This window comes from Rattus rattus, chromosome X (assembly GCF_011064425.1).
Source record: "Rattus rattus isolate New Zealand chromosome X, Rrattus_CSIRO_v1, whole genome shotgun sequence".
Taxonomy (NCBI): domain Eukaryota; kingdom Metazoa; phylum Chordata; class Mammalia; order Rodentia; family Muridae; genus Rattus; species Rattus rattus.
Window position 1 is genome coordinate 90,682,877 of NC_046172.1, and position 27,849 is coordinate 90,710,725.

At 37.4% G+C, this 27,849-nt stretch overlaps 1 protein-coding gene across 1 annotated transcript in view; it reads right to left on the reverse strand.

The window, feature by feature from the left end:
* Positions 1-27,849, reverse strand: part of Il1rapl2 (interleukin 1 receptor accessory protein like 2) — a 118,240-nt gene that overhangs the window by 13,444 nt on the left and 76,947 nt on the right. Inside the window, exons 3-4 of the mRNA XM_032889454.1 lie at positions 15,625-15,770; positions 5,267-5,410 (exon numbers count right to left, since the gene is read on the reverse strand). Of these exons, the coding sequence (XP_032745345.1) occupies positions 5,267-5,410; positions 15,625-15,770 (290 nt within the window). The remainder of the gene's footprint in view (positions 1-5,266; positions 5,411-15,624; positions 15,771-27,849) is intronic.

Consider the following 27,849-nt stretch of genomic DNA (forward strand, 5'->3'; position numbering starts at 1 on the left):
TTTGAAGAAAATTTTAAAAAGTTAATTTCGTAAGCATAGGTCTAAGAATAACTAATAATGCTTATTCATAGTGGTTTCTTTGAAACATTGATTTTGAAAGACTGCTAAGCATTTATTTATGAAACACATCAATATTTTCCACTAAAACAGATCTGTTTAAAATGTAGCCAAATTTTATCATAAGATAGTTTATAAAATAATATAAGCATTTGATAACCTATTCCATTATTAATATTTTAATCCTAGTGGCTGAATGGAGGTATAAACCATACGTATAAAGCAAGAAATATATGCCCTATTGTTGGAGTAGGTGGGACTCCCTGAAACTTCTAATGCAGGATCTGTGTTCAAGTCTTTGTACAATTCCACTCTTTACTACCTCCAAATGAAACAAGCTCTGGTTATTGATGTTAAGATGGTGCCTGAGATCAGGAGAAAAGCTTAATACATTTTAGCATGTCTGATAACTATAAAAGGCTTATAAAACTTGCTGAGGTTTCTTGATTGTCTAGAAGCACATGAACCCAAAAAAACACTGTCCTGGATGGTTGAGAAGATCTTTTGGCTTGCAAATTGGACACATTCCATTGTTATACATAAAACTCTACTTGGAATTGAAAATGTTCTTCAGCAATGCTAATGTAAGAAACTCCTGGAAATGCTCGCACCTCTGCCCTTGCTCCAATCAAGCACAGGATGCACCTGCAGGCCCCTGACTTTCTCCAGCTATAATTACTCACCTGGGACTCAAAGCTGCCGATGATGCACAGCTGGAAGAATAAACCAGTCCAAAGGACAAAAAGCTCTATTCCTATGAGCAGAATATATTTTACTGTTCTTGGTAGATAGTATTGTTGCCTCAAACTCCCATGTCAGACCAGACCATCGTTTCCCATCTCAGAAATCTACCTACAGTGAACCACATCTAACGCTATTTATCAGTGATTTGTTGAGCTTCTACTGGGTGCTTAGCCATCGTGTCTACCTGACTCTGTCTATCACCTACCTTATGGGAACTTTAAAACCGGAGCCCCCCTTGCTTATTCAGACTATGGTGATTGTCTCTTTGAACATGCTGAAACTCACATATACCTGGTAATATCTCCACTCGCTTTACTCTCCTAGTAAACGACTTCTCTATTTTGATACACTAAAGCAAAGATATAAAGAGTATCTGTTTATGGTTTTTTTTGGCATGCTGATATTTGAATGTTGAGTTTGAATGTTGAGTAACTGGATAATCGGTGTTACCTAGCATTCTGGATGCTCTTCGCTTTCTGGAAGATGGTGCTTTGGTTTCAGTTATGTTTCTATAAGGTGGATAAAAGGTGACAAGCTTAGTGGAGCTGGCTGGAGCAGGAAAAGCACTCTCGGAGCTACTGTGTCATATGTCTCCGAAACTTTGGGATGCCAGCTAGTGAGCCAGCAATGACTCAGATGCCACAGCTTTAAAAGGCACTTCAGCCTTCTGCACAGAGCCAAGAAATTTTCATGAATAGCCACAGCTGTTGCTCACAAAGAAGGACAAGATGAATAGAGTAAAAGCATCAACATGATGCAAATAAAGTTAACAGCCAGGCTTGACAATTGTTTGAAAACCAAAAGGCAGTTCAGTGACACTACTTTTCTAGACAACACTAATGAGTCTTCAATGCTAAATTATGCTGACTAAACTTATTTGCGGAAGCAGAAAATCGGTAACAGTACAGACAAGGCATTAGAAGGAGGGTGGCTGGCACACTGGTCACCAAAGCTATGCCGCTCTTAATGAAGACAGAAGTTGCGAAGACAACCGGACTATTTGTGGAAGGATTTTCTTGTTGTCACACCTGTCCTTCCATATTTTAAAATCTAATTATAATTGTGCTCATCATCAGGGAGCCATTCTTGTTTGTGCAGCCCTGTTCTCCTGCAGCTACATGGAACCCAGTCCTGAGCTCTTAGCTTCTCAAGCGAGCAAAACTCTGGAAACTTGTTGATGATTTTACAGCCAGTAACTAATTTAGAAGCTATATGCGCGTGTGTATACAGTATCAATCTCAATGAAGACTATAACAGAATGGTAATCAAATATTTATTGAAAACATGATAGGCAAAATAAATGAAGCAATCAATGGTGGGTTGAAACAAAATAAATTAAAAATTGTCCAGGGGGGGGTCAAAGCTGGTCGGACAAATTCTATTTCATAAAACAAATCCTTTTCATAAAACCTTATATGAAATTCACACACACACACACACACATGCACGCGCATGTGCACACACACACACACACACGTGTATATGTATGTATGTTTATGTGTATATTGCCTGTCCTGAAAGCATGAAGTCCCCTAAACCCATGTACAAATTATGTTTGTACTCCCAGTGATAGTAACATGGCATGGGAGACACCTCAAAGAAAATGAAGAAAGGGCCCGTGGCTTAATAAAAGAGGCTGTCCTATGGTCTCCACGTGTATGTTAATCTAGCATGCACTCATACCCACACATGTGCTCCCCCCTTTATACATAAATGCAAATGCACATACAAAATTAAAAAATCTTAAAAAAACCCATAAATGTGTGTATATTGTCACTGTCCTGGATAGGTGTTTGTCAACCTGAGAGCAATCTAGAGTCATTTTAGAAGAGAAAACTTCAACTGAGAATATACCTCCAGTAGATTGGCCTATGGGTATTTTTTTTACTAATAATTCAAGTGGGAGGCTCTGGTCCACTATGGACAGTACCATTACTGGGAAGGTGGTACTATAAGAAATCAGGCTCAGCAAATGACAAAGCCAATACGGAGTACTCCTCCATGGTCTTTGCTTTAGTCCCTCACTCCAGTTTCCTGTCTTGAGCTCCTGCACTGACTTTCCTCGTAGTAGATTGTGATCTGATACTTAAAAGATGAAACAAACTCTTTTCTCCTCAAGTTGCTTGTTGTCATGGTGCTTTATCATAGCAATAGAAACCCTAACTAAAACAGTCACAATATATATGTATGTACACTGTGTGTATGTACATGTATGTATAAATAGACATAGTCACATACACATGTATGTACATACACATGTATGTACATGTGCGTATAAATAGACATAGTCAAAGAAAAAAGCACAACAAAAAATGTATTCAGAAAACATAATTTGTGTTGATGAAATATTTAAATATGTAAAATAATAAAGAATTTTGTAGCATATAGGCTGACATTGGTATCATATAATGTGTGTTTCTAGAAGGATGTTAAAATGTATTTACTTATCTCTTAGTTTCAGTGGTTGATAACGATCAATGTACAAATACACGAATGTGAAATGGAATCTGTGCTTTTATTTAGTATTGTTTGGGGTAGCAGAGACAGGATGATCCCAGGAACTCAGAAGCCAGTCAAGCTAGCTGAAATGGAATGCTTCCAATTCAGTGAGAGACAGAAGTCAGAGTGAAAGAAGGTGTCCTCCTCTAGCCTCATCCTGTGTGCACATGGGCACGCTCAGTCACACAATCATATGCATGCATAAATATATACATAGCAAATATTAAAAATAAAATAAAGAAAAATAAAAATTCATTTATTCATCTTTACCACACCCTTGTTGACTATTTAAGATGTATTTACGCTAATTTAGATATTGTGTGTTCAAGTACCAAATTTCTGTGTAGAATTTGTAATATTTAAATATTCTTTTGGAATGGAAACCTTTAATATACCCTTTAATATACCCTATTTCATACAATTGTCTAACTAAAATGCTGTTTATTATTAGGGACTTTTAATCAAATGTACCATCTTAGAATTAAAGATGCAAAACAAATCCCTGTAAATGAAATATTACTGTGAGCTTAGTCTTATGTATATATCCAACAATCAGTTACTATTGGTTATTGAGTAAAGATGATAACAGCAAATAAATATTTTAGAATATCCTAATAAGTTGCATTGTCTTTTACTGAGTTTAATAAATTGTTCATAATTGTTATTCAAAGCAAATTAAACACAAGAGACTACTTTTTATGTTCTTTTACAAGAATATATATACACATACATACACAAACATACTTTCTTAGCTTATACCTGCCATTTCATATTTGTAAGTAAGAAATATAATTTTTAATATTAGTTCTTATACATATTACCATACTATAATTGATTATATTTTTTATGTATACCACCATGATCATAGCAAGCCTTATTTCCTTTTTGAAGATATTCGTGTGTGTGTGTGTGTGTATGTGTGTCTGCATTTCCTCAAACATTTTGCTATAATTCTTGAGTAAATGCACAACTTCAAAGTGAATTTATCAGGAATAATTGCCCAATTTACTGTGAAACAATAGTCAATTAAGATCCATTCATATCGGTATTTATGTAACAGTAACAAAAATGTCAAAATCAAAAATGTCAAAATCAGATTTCTCAAAAGTTCTATCATCATGTTAATTAAATCTTCTTCAAGGTAAAGACTTTACTAAAAATGTAAGCAAAAGCTTATTCTTCAATATCTCAGTAAACTAAACACCTTTAAACACACCTTTAAAGACAACTGAATAGTATATTTTGTTTAAAAAAATGACTTATCTATGGCATTTCACATACATGTTTCCAAAGTCTACAGCTGTTGGGGAGTGAGGGCATTATACATAGTGATATAACATGATTTCTTATGGGTGCTTATTGAAAAATTATAGCAGTTTTACTTGGGAAGGGAAGAATATGGTCAAATATATTTAACTTTAAAAAATTGTTTGAAATAATAAAAATAAAATATAAAACCAGAAAAATTAAAGCATTTCTAAATGTTCCAAGAGTAAGGCTTAGTAAAATAATCTATTGATACTTTTATGATTTCTAAAAGTCATGCAAAGGCAATATACCAAATTTATTAGGTACGGTTTTAGATACCTTTCTCATTGCTGTGACATAATACCTGAGAAAAGTCACATATGAAAATTTATGATGCCTTAGTTTAAGTCATCTTCAGAATGACACTAAAAAGTATTCAAAATATATAGGTTCATGTATTTTGTTGAGCTGTTAAAGGAACATGTCCATACTTTAAAAGCATTTTGAGTACTTGTTTGTTTTCTTTATTATAGACTTGGTGAAAACCACCTCTAAGTTTTAATTTTCTAGACAAATCCAACAAGTACATGTCATAATCCTTTATCCTTAAATATTTTAATTTCTTTTTCTTAATAATAGAAATTGACACTTATATGGTCATCCATCAATGACCAATAGTTAGTCCATTAACTGAGCTTGGATAAAGGACATGGCTTACCATCAGTAGTTTCATCACCTCCAAAACGCTGTCGGTAGAAAAGCATCAGTTCTATGTTGTAGCACTTGTAGACCACCAGCAGCAGTATAAGCAGCAGAAAGATTGCTCCCAGACCCCCTGCAAGCTCAATTTTGTAGATTAAATCTGAAGTAAACAGAACAAACAAGAAAAGGTAATTAAACCAGCAACACTTTGAATTTCTCCTCAAGTCTCTATGTAGGAGATATACTAACCACTCTGATTTTCCTTTCAGAATGTCTTGTGCATTTTCCTCCTAATATGTTAGCATGAGTCATATTTTAATAAAATTAACTATATTTGGAAGCTTTGAGCAATTTAATATTAAAAGTAGTAAGCATATCATAAAAGAAGTGCTTAGATCCCAATTAATTTAGAAAATATTGCATTTTCCACACATTATTTAATATTATTTATTATACATAATATAATGAACATATGACATTTATTAGAAATTCTTTGTTATTACAAATATTAAATATTATATATTGTTAATATATCATGTTATTATGATTATATCAGGGAACTATTAAAATTCCTTTATTTTGGATTCATGGATAATGTTTTGTTGCTTCTGTTCAAATATCTTGTTGGTTTAATGAGATTATCTTCTGTACTTCTCAGGTCACAGTCTCTATTCTTCTACTATAGAATAACACCATAAAATTACTTTCAGAATCAAATAAAATCTAATGAGCTTGCAAGATTTAACTGTTAACCTCAGTAGAAAATAATCTAATATACACTAAGAGGGGGGAATTAACTTCTCTGTTCCCCATACTTATTTGAATAAATTACTATAATATATTTGTGATATAATATACCCAGTGGAACAAAACTTGCATGAGAAATCTAGGTTAGTCACTTTGCCTCTTTGGCCAACACCAAAGCACGCTTAAACTTAAGTTTTTCCACTGAGGCATTCCCACAACTCTGAGAGTTGGGATAATTAAATCAGCACATAATGGAATGAGGCAATAATGTCTCCCAGGCTCAGAGAACGGTGGATTATCTGTAGCTTAATTAGTGATATTAACAAATCTAGAATGATCATAGAAATAAAGGGATAGTATCGTGAAAATTATAAAAATTAGAACTCAAAGGCTTTTAGATTTTGAGTTCAGCATTTTTTAAATAAGAAATGCTGAATCTGAGAGAGCCGAGGAAAGAGAAATATTTTCTGTTGAGGGACAAGAACATCCACTGGTCTCATCATAATTAAATGAAATTGCCTACAAGATTAGGTGGTCTCCGTTTAATCTAATTCTGTAATTATCAAGCAAATACTCTATTACTACTAATTCAGCTTACCATGTAACTAGACACTGGCAAGGGAAATGACATTTTATTTTGCACATTAGTTGCTTCTGACTGTGGTTGGCATCAATCAGTTTCCCTGGGTAGGCCTATTCAAATTTCTGAGTTGGCTATGACTCTTGAGAAACAGAGACAACTGTTCTTTGGTAATGTTCCTTTTCTTTATGTAAGACCATTGCTTAAAAATCATAAGTCATGGTCAATGTAGCAAAACCCATTTAGCATATTTTAATTTATAAAATGCAATATATATATATATATATATATATGTAACCCAACCAGTTATTTACTTTGTAAATATTCTTGTAGCACGAGAATTTTTAACCAAATCGATACATGTAGGTTTTGAGAATCTATATTTTAAAATGAGTTATCTAATGACATCTATCTAAAAGTGTCTCAAAGAGTTTGAAAATTATGGTCTCTTAAATTTAAATTCAAGACTGTTTTTGTTTCACCTCTGCATTATCTGCTCTATCCGGAAGTGATAATGGGACGGCATGTACATGTTCTTCCATGGAAATGTTGGTGGCATTTTCTCGGACCCTGCGACTTGTGGAAGATTATTTGGATCCAAGGAATGAACACAGACTGCAATTCCTAGTGACAATGGGATAGACTGGGGAGATGTCACAGGATGCTTTGAAGAAGATACTGCAAAGTGCTGTAGTCATGGAAGGAGGGGGCTGGTAGGAAACTCTTAAGTTTCTGGAAAATGAAAGAATTAAGTTTTCCCCAGGAAGTAAACTGAGAACTGGATGCAATGCAGCTGAACACAAGAAACTCAAGAAGGATGACCAAAATGTGGATGCTTCACTCCTTCTTTAAAAGGGGAACAAGAATACCCTTGGCAGGGAATAGGGAGGCAAAGTTTAGAACAGAGGCAGAAGGAACGCCCATTCAGAGCCTGCCCCACATGTGGCCCATACATATACAGCCACCAAACTAGATAAGATGGATGAAGCAAAGAAGTGCAGGCCGACAGGAAACTGCTGTAGATCTCTCCTGAGAGACAGCCAGAATACAGCAAATACAGAGGCAAATGCCAGCAGCAAACCACTGAATTGAGAACGGGACCCCCGTTGAAAGAATCAGAGAAAGGACTGGAAGAGCTTGAAGGGGTTCAAGACCTCATATGAACAACAATGCCAAGCAACCAGAGCTTCCAGGAACTAAGCCACTACCCTGGGCTTCAACCTCATAGGTAGCAATGAATATCCTAGTAAGAGCACCAGTGGAAGGGGAAGCCCTTGGTCCTGCCAAGACTGAACCCCCAGTGAACGTGATTGTTGGGGGTAGGGGTAATGGGGAGGATGGGAGGGAAGCCCATAGAAGGGAGGGAGAGGGTTAGGGGGATGTTGGCCTGGAAACCGGGAAAGGGAATAACAATCAAAATGTAAATAAGAAATACCCAAGTTAATAAAGATGAAAAAATATTCAAGTCAAAAAAAAAAAAAAAAAGAAACTCACAGAGTAGAAGTGGAAATAAAAGTAACTTTTCTTGTGTTAAAGCAAAACTAGGCATGGTGGAACGTGGGAGAGAAGGGAGCTGCTGTGAAGGAGACTGTCCATAATGGACAGTTCGAGGGACTGAGCGAGTAGGTATGGGAAGTGAGTATCCCTGCTCTACCAGCTACAGGAGGAACTCGGTTTGAAAGGAAGCTCCTACATTTTAGGCAAAAACAAAAATCCTACCACATGTTTAAAAGTTTGCCTCTTGTCTTACAAAATTGTTTCCTAGGAAACTACTCCCTACCTCTATCTGGGGATAAAGCAAGCTTCCATAACAAATTTATACTGGGAAACAAAAGACAATCTCCTCTTGTTTCCTCCCCAGGTTCCATCAACAATACATTGTAAATGACCACTGCTGTGCTGGAAACAATAAATGTCTCTTTGTTACTCTAAAAATCTACTTCTTCAACTTACCTCATTGATTGACTGACACCCCCCCACCGCTTTGTTCCTGTTTCTACCTTAAGAAATGTTCAACTTAATCTGTAAATGTTTCCATGCCCCCCTCCTCTCTCTCTCTCTTGTTCCTCATCATCTTCCCTCTTGTCCTTCCTCTCTACTCCTTGTTCTCCCTCCCCCTCTTTCTCCTTCTCTTCCATTTCCTCTCTGGCCAGAACAGTTCTCAACTGTTTTCATAGTCACTGAGTGGAAAATTTCCCAACAACTTTTATGTTATTTACAGAGTACAGTTGCTATTAGGTAGCTGGAAAACGTCAGCAGCAGGAACAATTTGTGCTCCTGAGTAGCAGGCACCGATGTAAGCAGTAAATATATGGAAGAGATTCATGGTGTGAAAAGTACCTTTGTGGTTTGGGGGGGTCCATTTTATAAAAATGCCTCTGAAAAATATTACATCATGGTGGCTGTTTAAGTTGAAAACTGTGAACCTAGACTCAGAGACCCAACAAGTATTCTCTGACACAGCGAAGGCAGTCTTATCAAAAGAGAAACATCCATCCTATAATCAGAGGGTAAAACTGCCACCAGCCAAATGACATCTGGTTTTTTTTTGTCTTCTGTTTGCATTTGCCATTTTCTGTCACAGCAGGATCTGTTCTTCAAGACATTTCCTGACTGAGAAGCTGAGAGTCATTTATTTTGGTCTGTGTCTTGTAAATACTTCCTCAGGATAGCTGCAGCCAGGGAGGAGATTTTGAGTAGTTATAACTTTTTGTAGATACTCATAGTGTATCTACATTTTTTCCATATCTTCTTAGCTTGAGCCCATCTATTTCTTCAGTGTGAACACAAAGGTCAGATATTATTGTATGGGAAAAATAGCAAGCAAAGACAAGAGACAAGAGAACAGGGTATGGCACACTGTGTGTGTGTGTGTGTGTGTGTGTGTGTATGTTTGAGCTTGCTTATTTAACAAACATTAGTGAATAGGTTAGGGGATTTATTCTGGAACCTGAATGTTAGCATCCTCTCAAAAGTCATGTTTGTTGATCTTGGGATATTACACAGTGACTGTGCATTTTTAGAGTCCTGAGTTTGATTCCCAGAATTAGATAAAACACTGTGTGTTAAAACAGTATTAAGTTTGGGCAATTGTATTAGGATTTGGGGGCAAGTACCCCCTTACAGGCTGGAGAGAATCTTTTTACTTGTTTTCCTATGTGAGAACATAGAATTTAACAACTATGAGGAAAGGTCCTTACTAGACAGGGAATATGCTATCACAGCTATCTCTAGAACTGTATGCATCAAATCTGTGCTTTCTAATGTGCTGCTTGGTTAAAGCTATTTTGTTATAGCAGTCAAATAGATAAGACATACATTACTGCTGACTAGGGTGCTGCTATAACACATATCTACAAATGGAGAATTAGCTTTGATAAGGGGTGATGAATGGGTAGAGGCTCAAGGAGATTTTATGTTCGTTGTCAATGCAAAGAGCCTTGTGGGAGAGTCTGGTGATGGTTCAGAAGATGAGGACTCCAGGGAAAGGCTCATTAAAAAAAATTAACCTAAATAGCTCTGAGCAGAACATTGGTAAAACATGACATAAAGGTCTATGAAGACTTAGATCTTGGGTATTCTAGCCTCCAGAAGTATGAGAAAACATATTCATGTTCTTTATAAATTACACAATCTAATATAGCCTCTTAAACTAAAACAGCTTCCTATATTGTTGTAAAAATCCAGGTGGAGTAGAAGAAAGTGCTGGGTAGAAGGCAAATGGGAAGGGCTTGCAGAGGGAAGGTGGAATAGGAGGGGAAGAGAGGGGAGGGAGCAGGAGGCAGAGGCAGAGGCAGAGGCAGAGGCAGAGGCAGAGGCAGAGGCAGAGGCAGAGGCAGAGAGGCAGAGGCAGAGGCAGAGGCAGAGCAGAGGCAGAGGTAGAGGCAGAGGCAGAGGCAGAGGCAGAGGCAGAGGCAGAGGCAGAGGCAGAGACAGAGGCAGAGGCAAAGGCAGAGAGGCAGAGGCAGAGGCAGAGAGGGAGGCAGAGGCAGGGAGAGTGAGATTTAGATTCAGGTGTCATACTTTATTTTTGTGGAAAAGGAGTGTGTACAGAGTTAGACCTAATTACCAGAATGTTTTAAGGTTAAGTTCATGATCTGGGTTCACCAAGAGGGAAAAATTAGTTGGATCTGTTACTACTGTCAGTTATACTTTCTTTCTAATAGCTCTTCAGAGAAAACAAAATATAGCTGCATTAGGGAACCATATGAAGTTAAAGATTATAATATTTTTGCCAATTTCTGTCCTGATAACTGGATATGTTAGGGGGTGAATTTTTACTGTACAAAGCCCTTTAGAGTTCATGAAATGATTAGTCACAAATTTTCTCCATAATGATCATTTAGGGGATTTCAAATATTTGACTTACAGCTCATTAAGAAGTCATTGTTCCATAAAACAAGCTTATGTTTGCATTCTAGGTGGAATTATCACCACCAGTGAGGTCAGGCTCTATTTTGATAAAGTCTAATAGCTCTAAATTCAAGGTTAATATTTTAAATATAAACACATATATGCTAACATATATTATATATTATATATATATTAACATGTGTGTATATGTGTGTCTTAACACAAGAGAAGCTTGATGGAGTTTTTAAAAATTACAACAGTTTCACACACATACTTTGCCCCTCATAGTTTTGAGGGCTTGAAGACCAAATGAAGAAAAATTAACCTTGTTCTTTAGCAAAGCACTGTAAAAAACTTTAACTTCTGCCTATAAGAATGCAAACTGATACAGCGTATGTCAAATATAATTTTATTAAAATAAAAGTGCACCAAGAAAAATGAATATTTATAAATTTAAATGAAATCATCTAAACTCTCAACTTCACTTGAAAACTTTTAAGTATTCATACCCAGGGTCAAAATCTAGAACAGAGTGGTAGGTTGTTCTTTAAGTAAAGTATATTTTGTCTAGATCTTGTTTCACTTTTTTTCTAATAGTCAACCCACTTATTTTCTATATATGCTTGGCCTTTGAGACCTTTAGCTTTTTCACCTCTGAGCCTGAGAGTTAAAATATTCAAAAAGAAAAAATGATATTAAGTAACTGAAGGCATACAGTCAAGACAAGATTATAGATACAATCTTGTTTTATAAATTCTTTTATATTTTCTCCCACTGCATTGGGCTACTTATATATGATTAGAGTTTCCATGCAACGAACATTTTTGAGTATTTATTATGTTTTGTGTACTATGAATACAGCTGTCACTAATGCAAGAAAAATCTCTACACTTATGAAAGGAACATTCTTTGGCAGGAAGAACGCAAGAAACAAATGTCCAATGTAATAACCAACACTAATTAGTCCATACACTGGAAAGAAACTGAAACTTAGAGGACACACACACATACAAAAAAAAAAGATAGTGAATTTTACTTTATATGAGATGTCCAGGGGATGCCCATGGAGTAAGTCACATAAGAAGAGGTCTGTGTGATTGGAGGCGACCATGGGAACAGAGGGAGAAAAATGTTACAGGCAGAAGAAATAAACAAAGGAGACAGATCTAAGGCAGGACAATCCTTGTTGAGCAGGCGAAACTGAAAGGAGGCTAGTAAGCATGGCATTCAATCTAGAGTGTAATAAAAAGTGAGATCACCAATAATAACAGATTGGGCAATTGCAAAATTTTGGGGTTTCATTCGGTTCATCTGAGCTGAGAGCTCCAAATAATCTGGCAGTGGTGAAGCGGTGAAGCCGAGGAAGTGGTTAAAGCTCTGCTAGGCTTTGAAAGTTAAACCGTGGGGCTTGGTTGTGACACAAGAAGAGAAAGCTAGAACTGAAAGATGGCTTTGAATATTTTGGTCCAAAAAACTAGAATGATGATGATGAAGATGAAGAACAGAGGATCAAGATTATAGGCAGGTGAAATGAAGTATCCTGTTTAGGGCCAGAAAAGCTTGATGTACCTATGGGATATATAAGATTTTATATATTATAAAATAGATAGATAGATGAGTCTGGACTTTGTGTGAGGTGACAATAAATAAATGAAAAGCTATGAAATGGCGACCAACTGAGAATTCAGACATCGAAATGAGGAGCTGGAAAAAAAGTGAACACTTATTTAAGTATAAGGCAAGTGAGAATTAATGTTGCCAGTTAGTAAGAATTTTAGTCAAAGTCCTTTGTGGGTGATATGGAAGGCATTAGACTTTTACGGTGTATCCTCATGTTCAGTTTCAGATTTCTAAAATTTCAAGAACTGCCAGTTGTTGCTTTTACTTTTAAATAGAATAGATTTATTTTAAAACTCAGATTATATCTATTCCCACTGGTTGAATTATTGCAAACCTTCTTCATGGTTTTTCCCCAAAGAAATTTCCAAATTGAAAAAAGAAAAAGAAAAAGCAAAAAGGAAAATTGTGTGTCTTTTGTGTAACTTTTATTAAATGTTTATATTTCTTTGCATTGTTACTACCTCAGAGGTTTGGGGTGTCTACTTTATTTGTCCATTTTTCAATACCTAGCATATGTTTGTCACACATGTATCCTCAATAATAAAAGAGTTTTAATCATTTATTCAAACAGGATGCAACCCACGTGCCTATTAGTAGTGAAACACTGTCTAAGTTTTTTAAAGACAGAAGTGCAGCAGCAAACTCCGGCTCAGAAAAATCCCCAAACCAAAAGTATGACCCAAAAGGACAGGGACAAAGCAACTTTTGCCACAAGGCATGTGAGCTAGGGCAAAGCCTGTGCTAATGTAGGAAGGTATATAAATGAAAAAATTACTCAATATTCAATATAATAACATCTACTTTTTAGGTGAGATAAAGTTTATATCTAGTACTTGTTTATTTAAACTGTTAGTAAATATTAGGTAGATATTATTACTTTTTGTATATACGAGGAGACTAGGGGTCAGAAACACTAATCAGGCATGTCAGTTTTATTTCACCAGGTGGCTGAACCAGATTACCTGAACCTGGCTACACTGACTTCTCTTTCCATATTAGACCCCTTTATGCATAAATATGCCTTTAAGATAGCATCGAGTCCAGTCATGTGAGAAATGTTGCAGCTGAGATAGAAGCAGTATTCTCAGAAAAAAATCACGCTTCCTTGCTTCTTCTGGAGATTCTGGTCAGGCTCAAGTTTTGGGGCTGGCAAGAAAATGGAAATTCCATCTTGGCCAGTAGGTGCAACTAGTGATTTTGCTGATTTAATCTGTTCTATTGTTCTATAGCCTAGGCAGCAAGTGGCCTGATTGAGAACATGTGTTCTGCTACATTTACAAAACCTTTCCCAGGTGAACACACAAACAATTTAGCCTCTTTGGAGTAATGGAGACTTCTGTTAAAGCCTTTTCAGATGCTTTTCTGGCACTGTCTAGTTTTAGCCCCTTTATGCATAAATTTTGTTTCTTTTTTCCCCTCCATCACATACAGTTCTACACATTCTAGAACAAACTATTAAGAGGAACTTTTTCAGAAATGCCCAAGTACTTAGACTATATGCACCCATTGAAAGTCTTTTAATACCAAGTCATGTCACAAAATGTAACTTGGAGTATTTATGATAACTCTTCTTATATGGCATTATTGACAATTTATGTTACATTTTATTTTGGAATTTATAGAGTAACTATGTTTTTAATCTGTTAACATAATGTCTAACATTTCAGCTAAGTAATCTAACACATAATAAAGTGAAATACAGAGAAAATATTGAATGTTAGTATATCCAAATTTTATGTATCACTTTGAATTACAAATATGGCACATTTTATGTCAAGTGACATAATGTACAACCAGACTTTATTTCATTTCCTCATTTCCTTAGGCTGTTAAAGGTCATAGGCTTTTCATTTTTGCTAGTACGCTCAGCAAGCAAAATATTGCTCCTTAAAAAAGACAACAGTTTTCTTTATTGTTTCTATTTCCATTTTTAGTTCTTGGACTGCTGTGCTCAATTCCTTCACCTGCTCGATTGTATTTTCCTGTACTTCTCTAGGTGGTCTATTTGTTTCTTCTCTAAGGGTTTGTACCAGTTTGCCAGTGTTTTCTTATATTTTCTCAAGGGATTTCTTTATATCGCTCCTTAAAGGCCTTGATCATGAGATAGGGATTTTAGGTCGTTATCTTGCTTTTCATACATGTTAGGGTGGTCAGGGCTTGCTGTGGTGGTAGAACTTTGAAGTGATCTTAGCTAAAATGCCCAACATTGGGAAAAGGGAACTTGAAGAGTCCACCTCCAGTAATTAGGCTCAAGTGGAGGAACAGGATTATTAACCCATAGTCAAAATTCCTGACCCAGAATCATTCTGGTTTAAAAGAAATTCAGGGACTAAAAAAGGAGAAGATTCTGAAGGAAAGGAGGTCCAATGACTGGCCCAACTTGGGATCTACTTCTAGGGGAGACTTCAAGGCCTGACAATATTTCCGATGCTATGGTGTGCTTACAGAGAGAAGCCTAGCATGCCTGGCTTCTGTAAGGCCCAACAAGCAGATGATTGAGACAGATCGGATACTACAACCAATCATTGGACTGAAGTCAGGGATCCCCATGGCTGAATTAGGGAAAGACTGGAAGAAGCTGAGGAGGAGGGCAATCTTATAGGAAAAGCCACAGTATCAACTAACCTGAATCCCTGAGATCTCTCAGACACTGAACCACCAACCAGGAAGCATATAAGAGCTGGTCCAAAGCTCTCGACACAGGCATAGCAGAGGTCAGGCCTCAGTGGGAGAAGATGCACCTAACCCTCAAGAGACCTGAGGTCCCAGGGAGTGGGGAGACCTGGCACTGGAGTGGGGCAACATCCTCTTGGAGACAAGGGGAGAAAGAATGGGATGAGGAACTGTGGAAGGGGGAACCATGAGGTGGGTAATTGCTGAACTGTATACTACTACTACTACTACTACTACTACTACTACTACTACTACTACTACTACTACTACTGGCTTCATTCAAATAATAAAAATACAATAGATAACGAAAGTTTTTATTAAATGACAAAATGTGTCCAGAAAACATATTTAATAGCCATTGGTAGTTAGTAAAACATAGTTGTATTTATGAAAAAGAATACCCTTTTTCCGCAGTAAAACACTGGCATGTTTCCGTCCGTTTCTGTTTTCCACGTGGCAAGTGTAATTAGCCAAGTCAGCTTCTACCACTGAGTCAAAGATAAGGGTCAATTCAACTTCTTTTTCTCCAAGATGTTCTTTGAGGAGCCTGAAAGAAAAATAGTAGACTTGGGTGTGTTGGTTTGAAAGAGGCAGAAGGCAGTCATACAAATTCTCCAAGAAGTTAAAGCAACACGTCTGCCTGCCTCTGGACACTATTGGGTAGAGTACTCTGCTAAGGGTGCTTATTTCTACCACCCCCAGTAAAACGAACACAAAAAAGTAAAGAAAACAAGAGAAAGAAAAGTCAGACATGGGGAATTTACTCATCAAAAGGAGGAAGCAACAACATGTCACTTAGCTTTGATAAATAAAGGATATCTGATTTGTGTCAAAACAAGGCAATGTTGGTTTTAATGGTCTGAATTGAGTTTGTGAAAACTAGTATGATCTTTACCCGATGAAACAATGAAAAAAATGTTTATGAGCATAAATTTTATGTTAGAAGTTAGGCTGTATAAAGGGGTAAAGAAGGGAACATTAAAAATGGTGAGCATAGGGAATAGAGATGGCTTAGCAGTTTAGAGCATTGGATATTCTTCTAAAAGACCCAACTTCAATTCCCAGTACTCACATGACAGCTCACAACCATCTGTGACTCCAGTTCCAGGGGATCTGACACTTAACACAGACATACATGTAGACCAAATGTCAAATATACATAAAATAAATAAATAAAATTAACTAATTAAATTGAGCATAAACCTGGGCATAGTGGCACATGCCTTTCACACCAGCACTTGGGAGGCATAGGCAAGTGGATATTTGTGAGTTCGAGGACAGCCTGGTCTACTAAGTGAGTACTAGGACAGCCAGGTCTACACACAGAACACCTGTCTTGAAAACTACCAAACCAAAGCAATGGTAAAAACAATAGCAACCAACCAGATAAACAAGCAAGCAAGCAAGCAAGCAAGCAAGCAAACAGTGAACATTTGTAGAATGAACAGAAGGTACTTAGTGACTTTTGATCTCCAAATATCAGAAAAGTTCCTGTTTTTCCCCCTTGCTTATTATCTAAGACTCTGCTTGGTCCTGTCCCAAGTCTGTCTACTTGTCTACCCCATGGCCCTGATATCTTCAAACCTTGCTCCCATCTTGTTGTTCTGCTTCTCCTACTCATGGAAGATACTCATGATGTTTTCTCCTAGTCTTGCTGTTTTCTTTTCTTTCTTTTTCTTTTGTTTTCTCCCCCCCATCTTTATTAAATTGGGTATTTATATTTACATTTCAAATATTATTCCCTTTCCTGGTTTCCAGGCCAACATCCCCTAACCCTCCCCCCCCTTCTCTATGGTGTTCCCCCATCCACCCCCCCATTCCCTCCCCCCCAACAATCACGTTCACTGGGGGGTTCAGTCTTGCAGGACCAAGGGCTTCCCTTCCACTGGGTGCCCTTACTGGGCTATTCACTGCTACCCATGCAGTTGGAGCCCAGGGTCAGTCTATGTATAGTCTTTGGGTAGTGGCTTAGTCCCTGGAAGCTCTGGTTGGTTGGCATTATTGATTATATGGGGTCTCAAGCCCCTTCAGCTCTTCCAGTCCTCTCTCTGATTCCTTCAACAGGGGTCCCTTTCTCAGTTCAGTGGTTTGCTGCTGGCATTCGCCTATGTATTTGACATATTCTGGCTGTGTCTCTCAGGAGAGATCTACATCCGTTTCCTGTCAGCCTTCACTTCTTTGCTTCATCCATCTTATCTAGTTTGGTGGCTGTATATGTATGGGCCACATGTGGGGCAGGCTCTGAATGGGTGTTCTTTCAGTTTCTGTTCTAAATTTTGCCTCCCTATCCTGCTGTTTTCTTTATGAAGCAAATTGCAAGGGGCCTTGGGTGGCCAGAAACAGAAGAGCTGCATTACTAGAATTGGTTCTTGTTTCTTCAAAGAGAGAGAGGCTTAACAGTATGTAGCTACTTGCTCATTAAAGACATGTTGGCTTCCTCATGCTTTTGACCAAAAAGAGCAAATGAAAATGGTAGAAAATGGTGTCAAGTTCTGGGGTATCTAGTTAAATATAGACATAATTAGTAACCATAAAATAATTTATATGGAAAATTAGGGGTGACAAAAGCAATTTGTTTCTTCTTTATGGATATACAATCATGAATCCAGAAGAGGCTTCTCTGACTGACTAGTCCAAAGTCAAGCTGGGAACTTTCAAAATCATTTCTCAGCTGGTGCTGCACAATAACTCATTTTTAAACTCATTCTGAAAAGAATACTGACAATGAAATTGGGATAGTAAAATGACTTAAAATAAGTGATTTGAAAAATAAAAGCAATCACTACCACATTTAAAGAATCATTATTAAATATAAATATTTCTTTGTCAGCAGATAGATTTTTCAGGTTTTGCCTCCTCCCAAAACATTTTAATATTATTTTTATTAGCATTTAATATTGGTTTGGTTTATACTTTTTCCTAGTTCTTCTTTGAGAGATGGAAAAGCTTTAAGTTGAGTTGGCAGAAGAAAGCTGCTAGAATCTGGGAATCGCTTGTACTGATATGAAGCCTAAAGTAAGCTCTACACAATTTAAAAAATTAACCCTGTTTCTGTTCCCCTTTATTGTCCAAGACTTGATAATGTGTGCATATAATTCAAGAGAGTCTTCTATGACATGTATATATCTTTAAGATCACATGTTACTATTTGTCTTCATAATAATTGTTTTACTGACAGCCTGAAGCTAGAGTTTCTCCTCTAACCTTCCCCCTCTCCCAGCATACAGTTGGGAATGTGTTTAGGATTTACATTGACTTCTGTTCTCCTTAGTTTTCTTTCTTCCCTTGGTAAATCCCACTGTATTCAACTGTGTTAGCATCATGTAAAACCACTGTGGAAGAAGCACTAGTAGTTGCAGAAGCCTCGGAGGCGCCACAAATTTCATTTGATTTAAAGTATCACATGGAAGGCAGTCACAGACTCTGCCAGGCACGGGGCAGAAAGCTGATCCTGTTCCATGCCACAGAGCGTTTCCCTCCTCATCTCTAATGCAGTTTCCAAAAACAGATCTCCACGGGCTGCAGAAAGAATTTGGAGAGAGGATTGAAAAATGATCCTTCTTCGTTCTATTAATATATATGAGGTGTCTTAATTATCAGCTCTTAAAAATCTAGAGGTGATTTGCTCTTTTGGAATTAAGCAGGAGGTTGGTGTTTATGTCTGTAGTTCAGTCTGCAGAGTGGTCAAACTTTCCTACCAAAAACAGATACATGAAAATCCATCAATGATGCTTTTTCAACTCTCAATAAGTGCCTAGCTCTGGGAAGAAGACTTAGTATAAGAGAAATATAAACATTCTAAGGCTCGAACCTGATGCATTAAATTCTAAAATTTAAAGGAGAAGGCAAAATTTCCACAATTGAAAGATTACAGGATGGATGAGGTCAGGAAACATTTCTGCCCCAATTGTGATGACTTATAGAATTTCAAAGCACACAACATAAATTAGCTTTAAAAATAGATCTGACACAGTGGCTAGGCCAAAGGCAAAAGATATTGTTTTCTAGGTAGAGATAGTGGTGACTATTTGTAGAATGTGCAAAAGCTAGACACTAAAGAGCCTGGTTTTATGATTGATGAACCTTAGAAGTGAGGGCATCCTAGGATGTACTTCAAATTACCTGAGAAGTACTTCATTGTAATGATAAAATACATGAATACTAAATCATGTGAAGTTGAGTTTAACTTTAAGTTTATTTTGGGTATAAATTGTCACCAAAATATTCAAAATTGATGTTTGGACAAACCTATTCATCTATTGGAATTTTGGTCAGTGGAATGCGTTCTAGTGGTTGTGGTTGTTGTTGTTGTTGTTGTTGTTGTTGTTGTTGTAGTTGTTGTTGCTATGAAACAAGTAGCTTTTGGAGATAGTAATGGTTTATTTGTCTTAACTTTCAAATCACAGTAGATCATTGAGGGAAATCAGGGAAGAAACTCAAGGCAGGAAATCTAGAGGCAGGACTTCCTCTCTGCCTTCTCCATAGCTCATATTCTACTATTCTTACATATTTCAGGCTATCTGCCTAGGCCTAGCCACTCGCAGTGAGCTGAGACGCCCATATCAGTCAAGACAATCTTTCACAGACCATATGTCCACAGGCCAATTGTATCTGCACAATTGAATATGATTTCTTTTTCCTATGGGGCTTTAGGATGCACCAAGTAGGCGATACAATCTAACCTATATGCTATTCAAGGACGAATATTCCAAGGCAAGCTATATGAAAAGGTAAACATTAGAAAAATGTTTAAAGCTCGATCCAGGTGACAAGAACCACTACCTTCAAAAATTATAGCTAGAATATATTATTAGAAGTTTTAGTAGAGTGGCTACGGAGATGGCTTGGCCAGTTAAGTACTTGCTAACCGGGCATAAAGACCTAAGTTCATGTCCCTAGCAAGTGGCAAACCAGGTAAACACAAAGGACAGCAGCATGTATCTATAATTCTAGGGCTGGGAAATGTATCCAGAGAAGGGTTGGCCCCTGGGGCTTGCTGAACAGGTATTGGGCTGTATTAGTTAACTCCAGGCTTAGTGAAAAACATTGAAAAAATAACATGTGTGGGCACTTTGCTTACAAGACATAGAAAAATAATTTTGAACTGACTAGGTATCTGTTCCTGTATTGACTAATTTTCATATTCTGTACATTGCCATGGATGCTTCTGTGGGAAAAAAGGCATCAGTGGTCTTCCCTGGCATTGGACCCTGCATACTATAATACTGACATTCAAGGCGATATAAACCTACTGTGCAATAAGGTTATAGATGCTTACAGGAGTAACCAAATAATTTCTTGATTATATTTGAGGCTTGCTCCCCATATGACCATAATGCATGATTAACAAAGCCACAAACCCTAAGGAAGAACATACTGTTTTATGTTGTTGTGTTATGTTGTTTTACTCATGTTGCCGACTCCATTATGAATATTTATGTTGAACCATTAGATTTCTATATCTTTCCACTGGTAAAGGAAGCTTTGTATTGCAAAGGGTACTAGTTAATGAAGACAGTAAACCATTGTTTGGGCTCAGCTATAAATAGAACATCTATGATATCTCCAAAAGTCTCAGGGAACACCATAGAAGAGGTTTGTGGTAGAAAAATGTAAGGGCTGGAGGATAGGGAGGAGAGATGTAAAATTCTCTTTCTTTGGACAGGACATGGTTGTTGCACACATGGAATTAGAGAAGCTGTGATTATCAGTGCAAGAACTGCACAAAACCAAAAGCAGTTAAAAATTTCACCATGGGGTGGGGAGTGTATCCCAACTCCCCATTCCTAGCCGAGGAGCAAATGGCAAATGATGGCTGCTGAGAGAATGTGAGCTGCTTTTCTTTGGTGGTAGTGGTTCCTGGTAGGTTTCCCATGACACAGTGGATCACTCCAAGTACCTGAACATATAGGAAGCAATAATTGGATTCAGTGGGTTATATAAAAAGAAAGACATGAAGTTGGTGCAGAGATGGTAGATATGCTGACAGGAATGGGGGACATAGAGGAAGAGTATGGGGTGAATATGACCAAGAAACATTATATTCATATATGAAATTTGAAAACTAAGGCCTAGAAGCAATTCAAAAGGATACTTGACATCACTCTCTGGCCCCCACATAGGCACACTAACATGTATATGTAACTATACACAGACATGTATATACAACATACGTAAACTTCATCCAAAAAGACAAAAATGGTGTTACTAGTAAGAATTTGGTAATTGTGCCATACATAACTAGACACAGACACACAGACACACAGATACACACACACATACATACACACACACATACACACACACACACACACACACACACACACACACAATGAGAGAGAACAAGAGTAAGAGGGAATGAGAGAGAAATATAGGAATAGTGAAAACGAATGAAAAATTACCAGCTCTTCTTAGATCTATTAGATAATTAGACTTTTCTCCCTAACGTTAGTGATTTTAGCATACCCCTGATCAGAAACCTAGGAGCTAGAGGCAATACTAGTAAGAACACTTAATCTAGCAAATAATACCCTATACATATGCATGGAAACATCCCATCAATGTAACGTTTAGAGTTTGTATATCAGCTAAAACTAATTGAAAATTTAAATTGTATTTATGTATTTCAGCTCACTACTCTGAGACTAAGAGTTAAAAAATTTATACATACAGTCAGTCATAGGCAGATTTCATATTTTTAAGTTTTGCTTTAAGGGCAGTATTAGTTTTCAAGGTAAATTTCAGATACCTATCCTAAAAGCTTTGGCAAGTGGAAAGGGAAATGACTATTAAAATTAGCTCAGAACAATTGTTCTGTTCTTCTTTTTAAAGTCCTTCCTCAAAGAAAACTAGTTTTCATAATCAAAAAAAAAAAAAAAAAAAAAAAAAGGATAAACCAAAAGCATAATAACTACCTGGCATAAAAGAGCCACTCAACACTGGTTTTCTTGTATCATCCAAGTGGAGATGACAATGAGAAACACTTAGGAAGGCAGACATCTGTGGGCACAGGGTCATTTAAAGCCTGAGACACATCATGTAATTTTGGAATGGTTACCATCATATTAGGCCAGAAAGTAGGAATGTGAAATATTGTAAGATACTAGAATTCCCTGGAAATAACTATGAATTTATTTGTGTGTATTACTAATGGTTATAAATGTACAAGATATAATGACATACTAAAAGAAAAGATAACCTGGATAATGAGAAATACTCCATCAAAACCAAAGAAATCATAAAGATTGGAAAACAAAAACAAAGAACAAAAGAAACAAATAGAAAATGATATAAATATGATATATATTTAAAGACTTATAGCAATAATCACTGTAAATATATGTGATCTTTCTGTATTATTTGAAGACACATTGACAAAATAGTTTAAAAGGTTAAAGCCTAATTCTAAATATAAAGAAAAAGACAGACCAAAACGATATGAAAGAGCCTCCGATGTTAAAATTCAAAATGTTATAATAAGCATATTCATTTTATATAAAGATGACTTAAAAGCAAAAAGTGTGAATAAAGAAAGAGGTGCATGTCATGGGGGAAGGGTGTCTTTCTAAAACTATCTATAAAACTTTTAACATATATACATTTGACAAACTCACAACATATATAAGGCAAAAACTCGTGGTACCACAAAGATTAACATCTGAACTCTGTATTAGAGTATAAGACTTCAACATCTGTTTACCACCAGTTAAAAGATTCAGTGGTTGGTATATCAGTAAGGATATAATTGAAATGACCAGCTTCAACAGGGACTAAAGGAAAGGTCATCCAAAGACTGCTCTATCTGCTCCCATATGCAGCCACCAAACCCAGTCACTATTGATAATGCCAAGAAGTGCTTGCTAATAGGAGACAGATATAGCTGTCTCCTGAGATGCTCTGCCAGAGCATGACAAATACAGAGGCAGATATTCGCAGTCAATCATCAGACTGAGAACAGGGACCCCAAAGGAGGAGTTAGAGAAAAGACCGAAGGAGCTGAAGGGATTTACAACACCACAGGAACAATAACAATATCAACCAACCAGACCTCCCAGAGCTCCCAGGGACTAAACCAGTAACCAATGACTATACATGGAGCGCACTCCATGGTTTCAGGCACATATGTACCAGAGGATGGCATTGTCCAGCATCAATAGGAGGAAAAGCGCTTGGTTCTGTGAAGGCTCATTTCCCCAATGTAGGGAATGCCAGGAAGTTGAGGTTGGAGTGGGTAGGTGGGAATGGGAGCATCTGCATAGAAGTAGGGGGGAGGGGGAGGGCAGAAGGGAGAAGGGGGAAAGGGAATAACAATTGAAATGTAAATACATAAAATAAGAAAATAATATTTTAAAAAGAAGTGATATGAGCTGGAGCCCCAACTTCGCTGATCCCAGCCCACAGCTCACTGCTCCCAAACTCCTTGGGAGAGAGAACTCACCTCACAGAGAGGTGGGCACTCCAGAGACTGCAGAGCAGGAGAGACCACCAACACTTCCCGCCCCTGCCCACATCCCTGGCCCAAGAGGAAACTGTATATGGCCTCTGGGAACCTGAAGATAGGGGCACTTGAGTGGCAAGTCCCCCACAGTCCAGACACACTGCCTGACCTGAATGGACACAGTCAAATTCCAAATTGGAGGGAGAGCTAAACCTCAGACAGGCAGACACGCCTGAAGCCAGTGGAGACTACACTTCACCCACATTTCTAACTCCAGAGGAAAACACCTAATGCCACCTGGGACCCTGGTGCACAGGGGCTCCCAGAAAAGGCAGGCAGCGCAGGCCTTCCTGGTTAACGCCCTCACGGAGAACTCAAACCAGACACCACGATCAAACCTGAGCCACGGAACCACAGGTAAGACCAACTTTTCTGCTCAAAGCGAATTGCTTGGTGGACTCAGGACACAGGCCCACAGGAACAGCTGAAGACCAGTAGAAAGGAAAGACTACATGCCCGAAAGCAGAACACTCTGTTCCCATAACTGACTGAAAGAAAACAGGTCTACAGCACTCCTGACTCACAGGCCTATAGGACGGTCTAGCCACTGTCACAAATAGCAGAACAAAGTAACACCAGAGACAACCTGATGACCAGAAGCAAGTGCAGGAAACCAAGACTACATGGCATCATCGGAGCACAATTCTCCCACCAAAGCAAACACTGAATATCCAAACACACCAGAAAAGCAAGATCTAGATTTAAAATCATATTTGATCATGATGATGGAGGACTTCAAGAAAGACATGAAGAACTCCCTTAGCAGAACAAGTAGAAACGAGAGGGAAAAAACATAAATAAATAAGTAGAAGCCCATAGAGAGGAGTCACAAAAATCCCTGAAAGAATTCCAGGAAAACACAATCAAACAGTTGAAGGAATTAAGAATGGAAATAGAAGCAATCAAGAAAGAACACAAGGAAACAACCCTGGATATAGAAAAGACAAAGGAAGAGACAAGGAGCTGTAGATATAAGCATCACCAACAGAATACAAGAGATAGAAGAGAGAATCTCAGGAGAAGAAGGTTCCATAGAAATCATCAACACAACTGTCAAAAATAATGTAAAGCGGAAAAAGGTACTGGTCCAAAACATACAGGAAATCCAGGACTCAATGAGAAGATCAAACCTAAGGATAATACATATAGAAGACAGTGAAGACTCCCAGCTCAAAGGACCAGTAAATATCTTCAACAAAATCACAGAAGAAAACTTCCCTAACCTAAAGAAAGAGATGCCCATAAACATACAAGAAGCCTACAGAACTCCAAATAGATTGGACCAGAAAAGAAACCCATAGTCAAAACAACAAATGCACAAAATAAAGAATATTAAAAGCAGTAAGGGAAAAAGGTCAAGTAACATATAAAGGCAGACCTATCAGAATCACACCAGACTTCTCACCAGAGACTACGAAAGCCAGAAGATCCTGGACAGATGTCATACAGACCCTAAGAGAACACAAATGCCAGCCCAGGTTACTGTATCCTGCAAAACTCTCAATTAAAATAGATGGAGAAACCAAGATATTCCATGACAAAACCAAATTTACACAATATCTTTCTACAAATCCAGCACTACAAAGGATAATGAATGGTAAAGCCCAACATAAGGAGGCAAGCTACACCCTAGAAAAAGCAAGAAACTAATCATCTTGGCAACAAAACAAAGAGAAGAAAAGCACACAAACATAATCTCACATCCAAATATGAGTATAACAGGAAGCAATAATCACTATTCCTTAATATCTCTCAACATCAATGGTCTCAACTCTCCAATAAAAAGACATAGATTAACAATCTGGATATGCAATGAGGACCCTGCATTCTGGTGCCTACAGGAAACACACCTCAGAAACAAAGACAGACACTACCTCAGAGTGAAAGGCTGGAAAACAACTTTCCAAGCAAATGGTCGGAAGAAGCAAGCTGGAGTAGCCATTCTAATATCAAATAAAATTGATTTTCAACTAAAAGTCATCAGAAAAGGTAAGGAAGAACACTTCATATTCATCAAAGAAAAAATCCACCAAGATGAACTCTCAATCCTAAATATCTATGCTCCAAATAAAAGGGCTCCTACATAAATAAAAGAAAGCTTACTTAAGCTCAAAGCACACATTGCATCTCACACAATAATAGTAGGAGATTTCAACACTCCACTCTCATCAATGGACAGATCATGGAAACAGAAATTAAACAGAGACGTAGACACACTAAGAGAAGTCATGAACCAAATGGACTTAACAGATATTTATAGAACATTCTATCCTAAAGCAAAAGGATATATATTCTTCTCAGTGCCTCATGGTACTTTCTCCAAAATTGACCATATAATTGGTCAAAAAACAGGCCTCAACAGGTACAGAAAGATAGAAATAATCCCTTGTTTCCTATCAGACCACCATGGGCTAAAGCTGGTCTTCAAAAACAATAAGGGAAGAACGCCCACATATATGTGGAAGTTGAACAATGCTCTACTCAATGATAACCTGGTCAAGGAAGAAATAAAGAAAGAAATTAAAGACTTCTTAGAATTTAATGAAAATGAAGGTACAATATACCCAAACCAATGGGACACAACTAAAGCTGTGCTAAGAGGAAAGCTCATAGCTCTGAGTGTCTGCAAAGAGAAACAGGAGAGAGCATATGTCACCAGCTTGACAGCACACATAAAACCTCTAGAACAAAAAGAAACAAATACACCAAAGAGGAGTAGAGGCAGGAAATAATCAAACTCAGAGCTGAAAGCAACCAAGTAGAAACAAAAAGGACCATAGAAAGAATCAACAGAACCAAAAGTTGGTTCTTTGAGAAAATCAACAAGATAGATAAACCCTTAGCCAGACTAATGAGAGGACACAGAGAGTGTGTAGAAATTTAAAAAAATCAGAAGTGAAAAGGGAGACATAACTACAGAATCAGAGGAAATTAAAGAAATCATCAGAACCTACTACAAAAGCCTATATTCAACAAAACTTGAAAATCTGCAGATAGTGGACAATTTCCTAGACAGATACCAGGTACCGAAGTTAAAGCAGGAACAGATAAACCAGTTAAACAACCCCATAACTCCTAAGGAAATAGAAGCAGTCATTAAAGGTCTCCCAACCAAAAAGAGCCCAGGTCCAGATGGGTTTAGTGCAGAATTCTAGCAGACCTTCATAGATGACTTCCTAACAATACTATCCAAACTATTCCACAAAATTGAAACAGATGGAGCACTACCGAATTCCTTCTATGAAGCCACAATTACTCTTATACCTAAACCACACAAAGACCCAACAAAGAAAGAGAACTTCAGACCAATTTCCCTTATGAATATCGACGCTAAAATACTCAATACAATTCTGGCACACCGAATCCAAGAGCACGTGAAAATGATCTATCACCATGATCAAGGGGTCTTCATCCCAGGCATGCAGGGAGGGTTTAATATATGGAAAAGCATCAATGTAATCCATTATATAAACAAACTGAAAGAACAAAGCCACATGATCATTTCATTAGATTCTGAGAAAGCATTTGACAAAATTCAACACCCCTTCATGATAAAAGTCCTGGAAAGAATAGGAGTTCAAGGCCCATACCTAAACATAGTAAAAGCCATATACAGAAAACCAGTTGCTAACATTAAACTAAATGGAGAGAAACTTGAAGCAATCCTACTAAAATCAGGGACTATTCAAGGCTGCCCACTCTCTCCCTACTTATTCAATATAGTTCTTGAAGCTCTAGCCAGAGCAATCAGACAACAAAAGGAGATCAAGGGGATACAGATTGGAAAAGAAGTCAAAATATCACTATTTGCAGATGATATTGATAGTATATTTAAGTGATCTCAATAGTTCCACCAGAGAACTAATAAACCTGATAACCATTTTCAGCAGAGTGGCTGTGTATAAAATTAACTCTAATAAATCAGTAGCCTTCCTACACAAAAGAGAAACAAGTCAGAGAAAGAAATTAGGAAACCACACGCTCATAATCGACCCAAATACACATAAAATACCTCGTGTGACTTTAACCAAGCAAGTGAAAGATCTGTATGATAAGAACTTCAAGCTCTGAAGAAAGAAATTGAAGAAGACCTCAGAAGATGGAAAGATCTCCCATGCTCATGGATTGG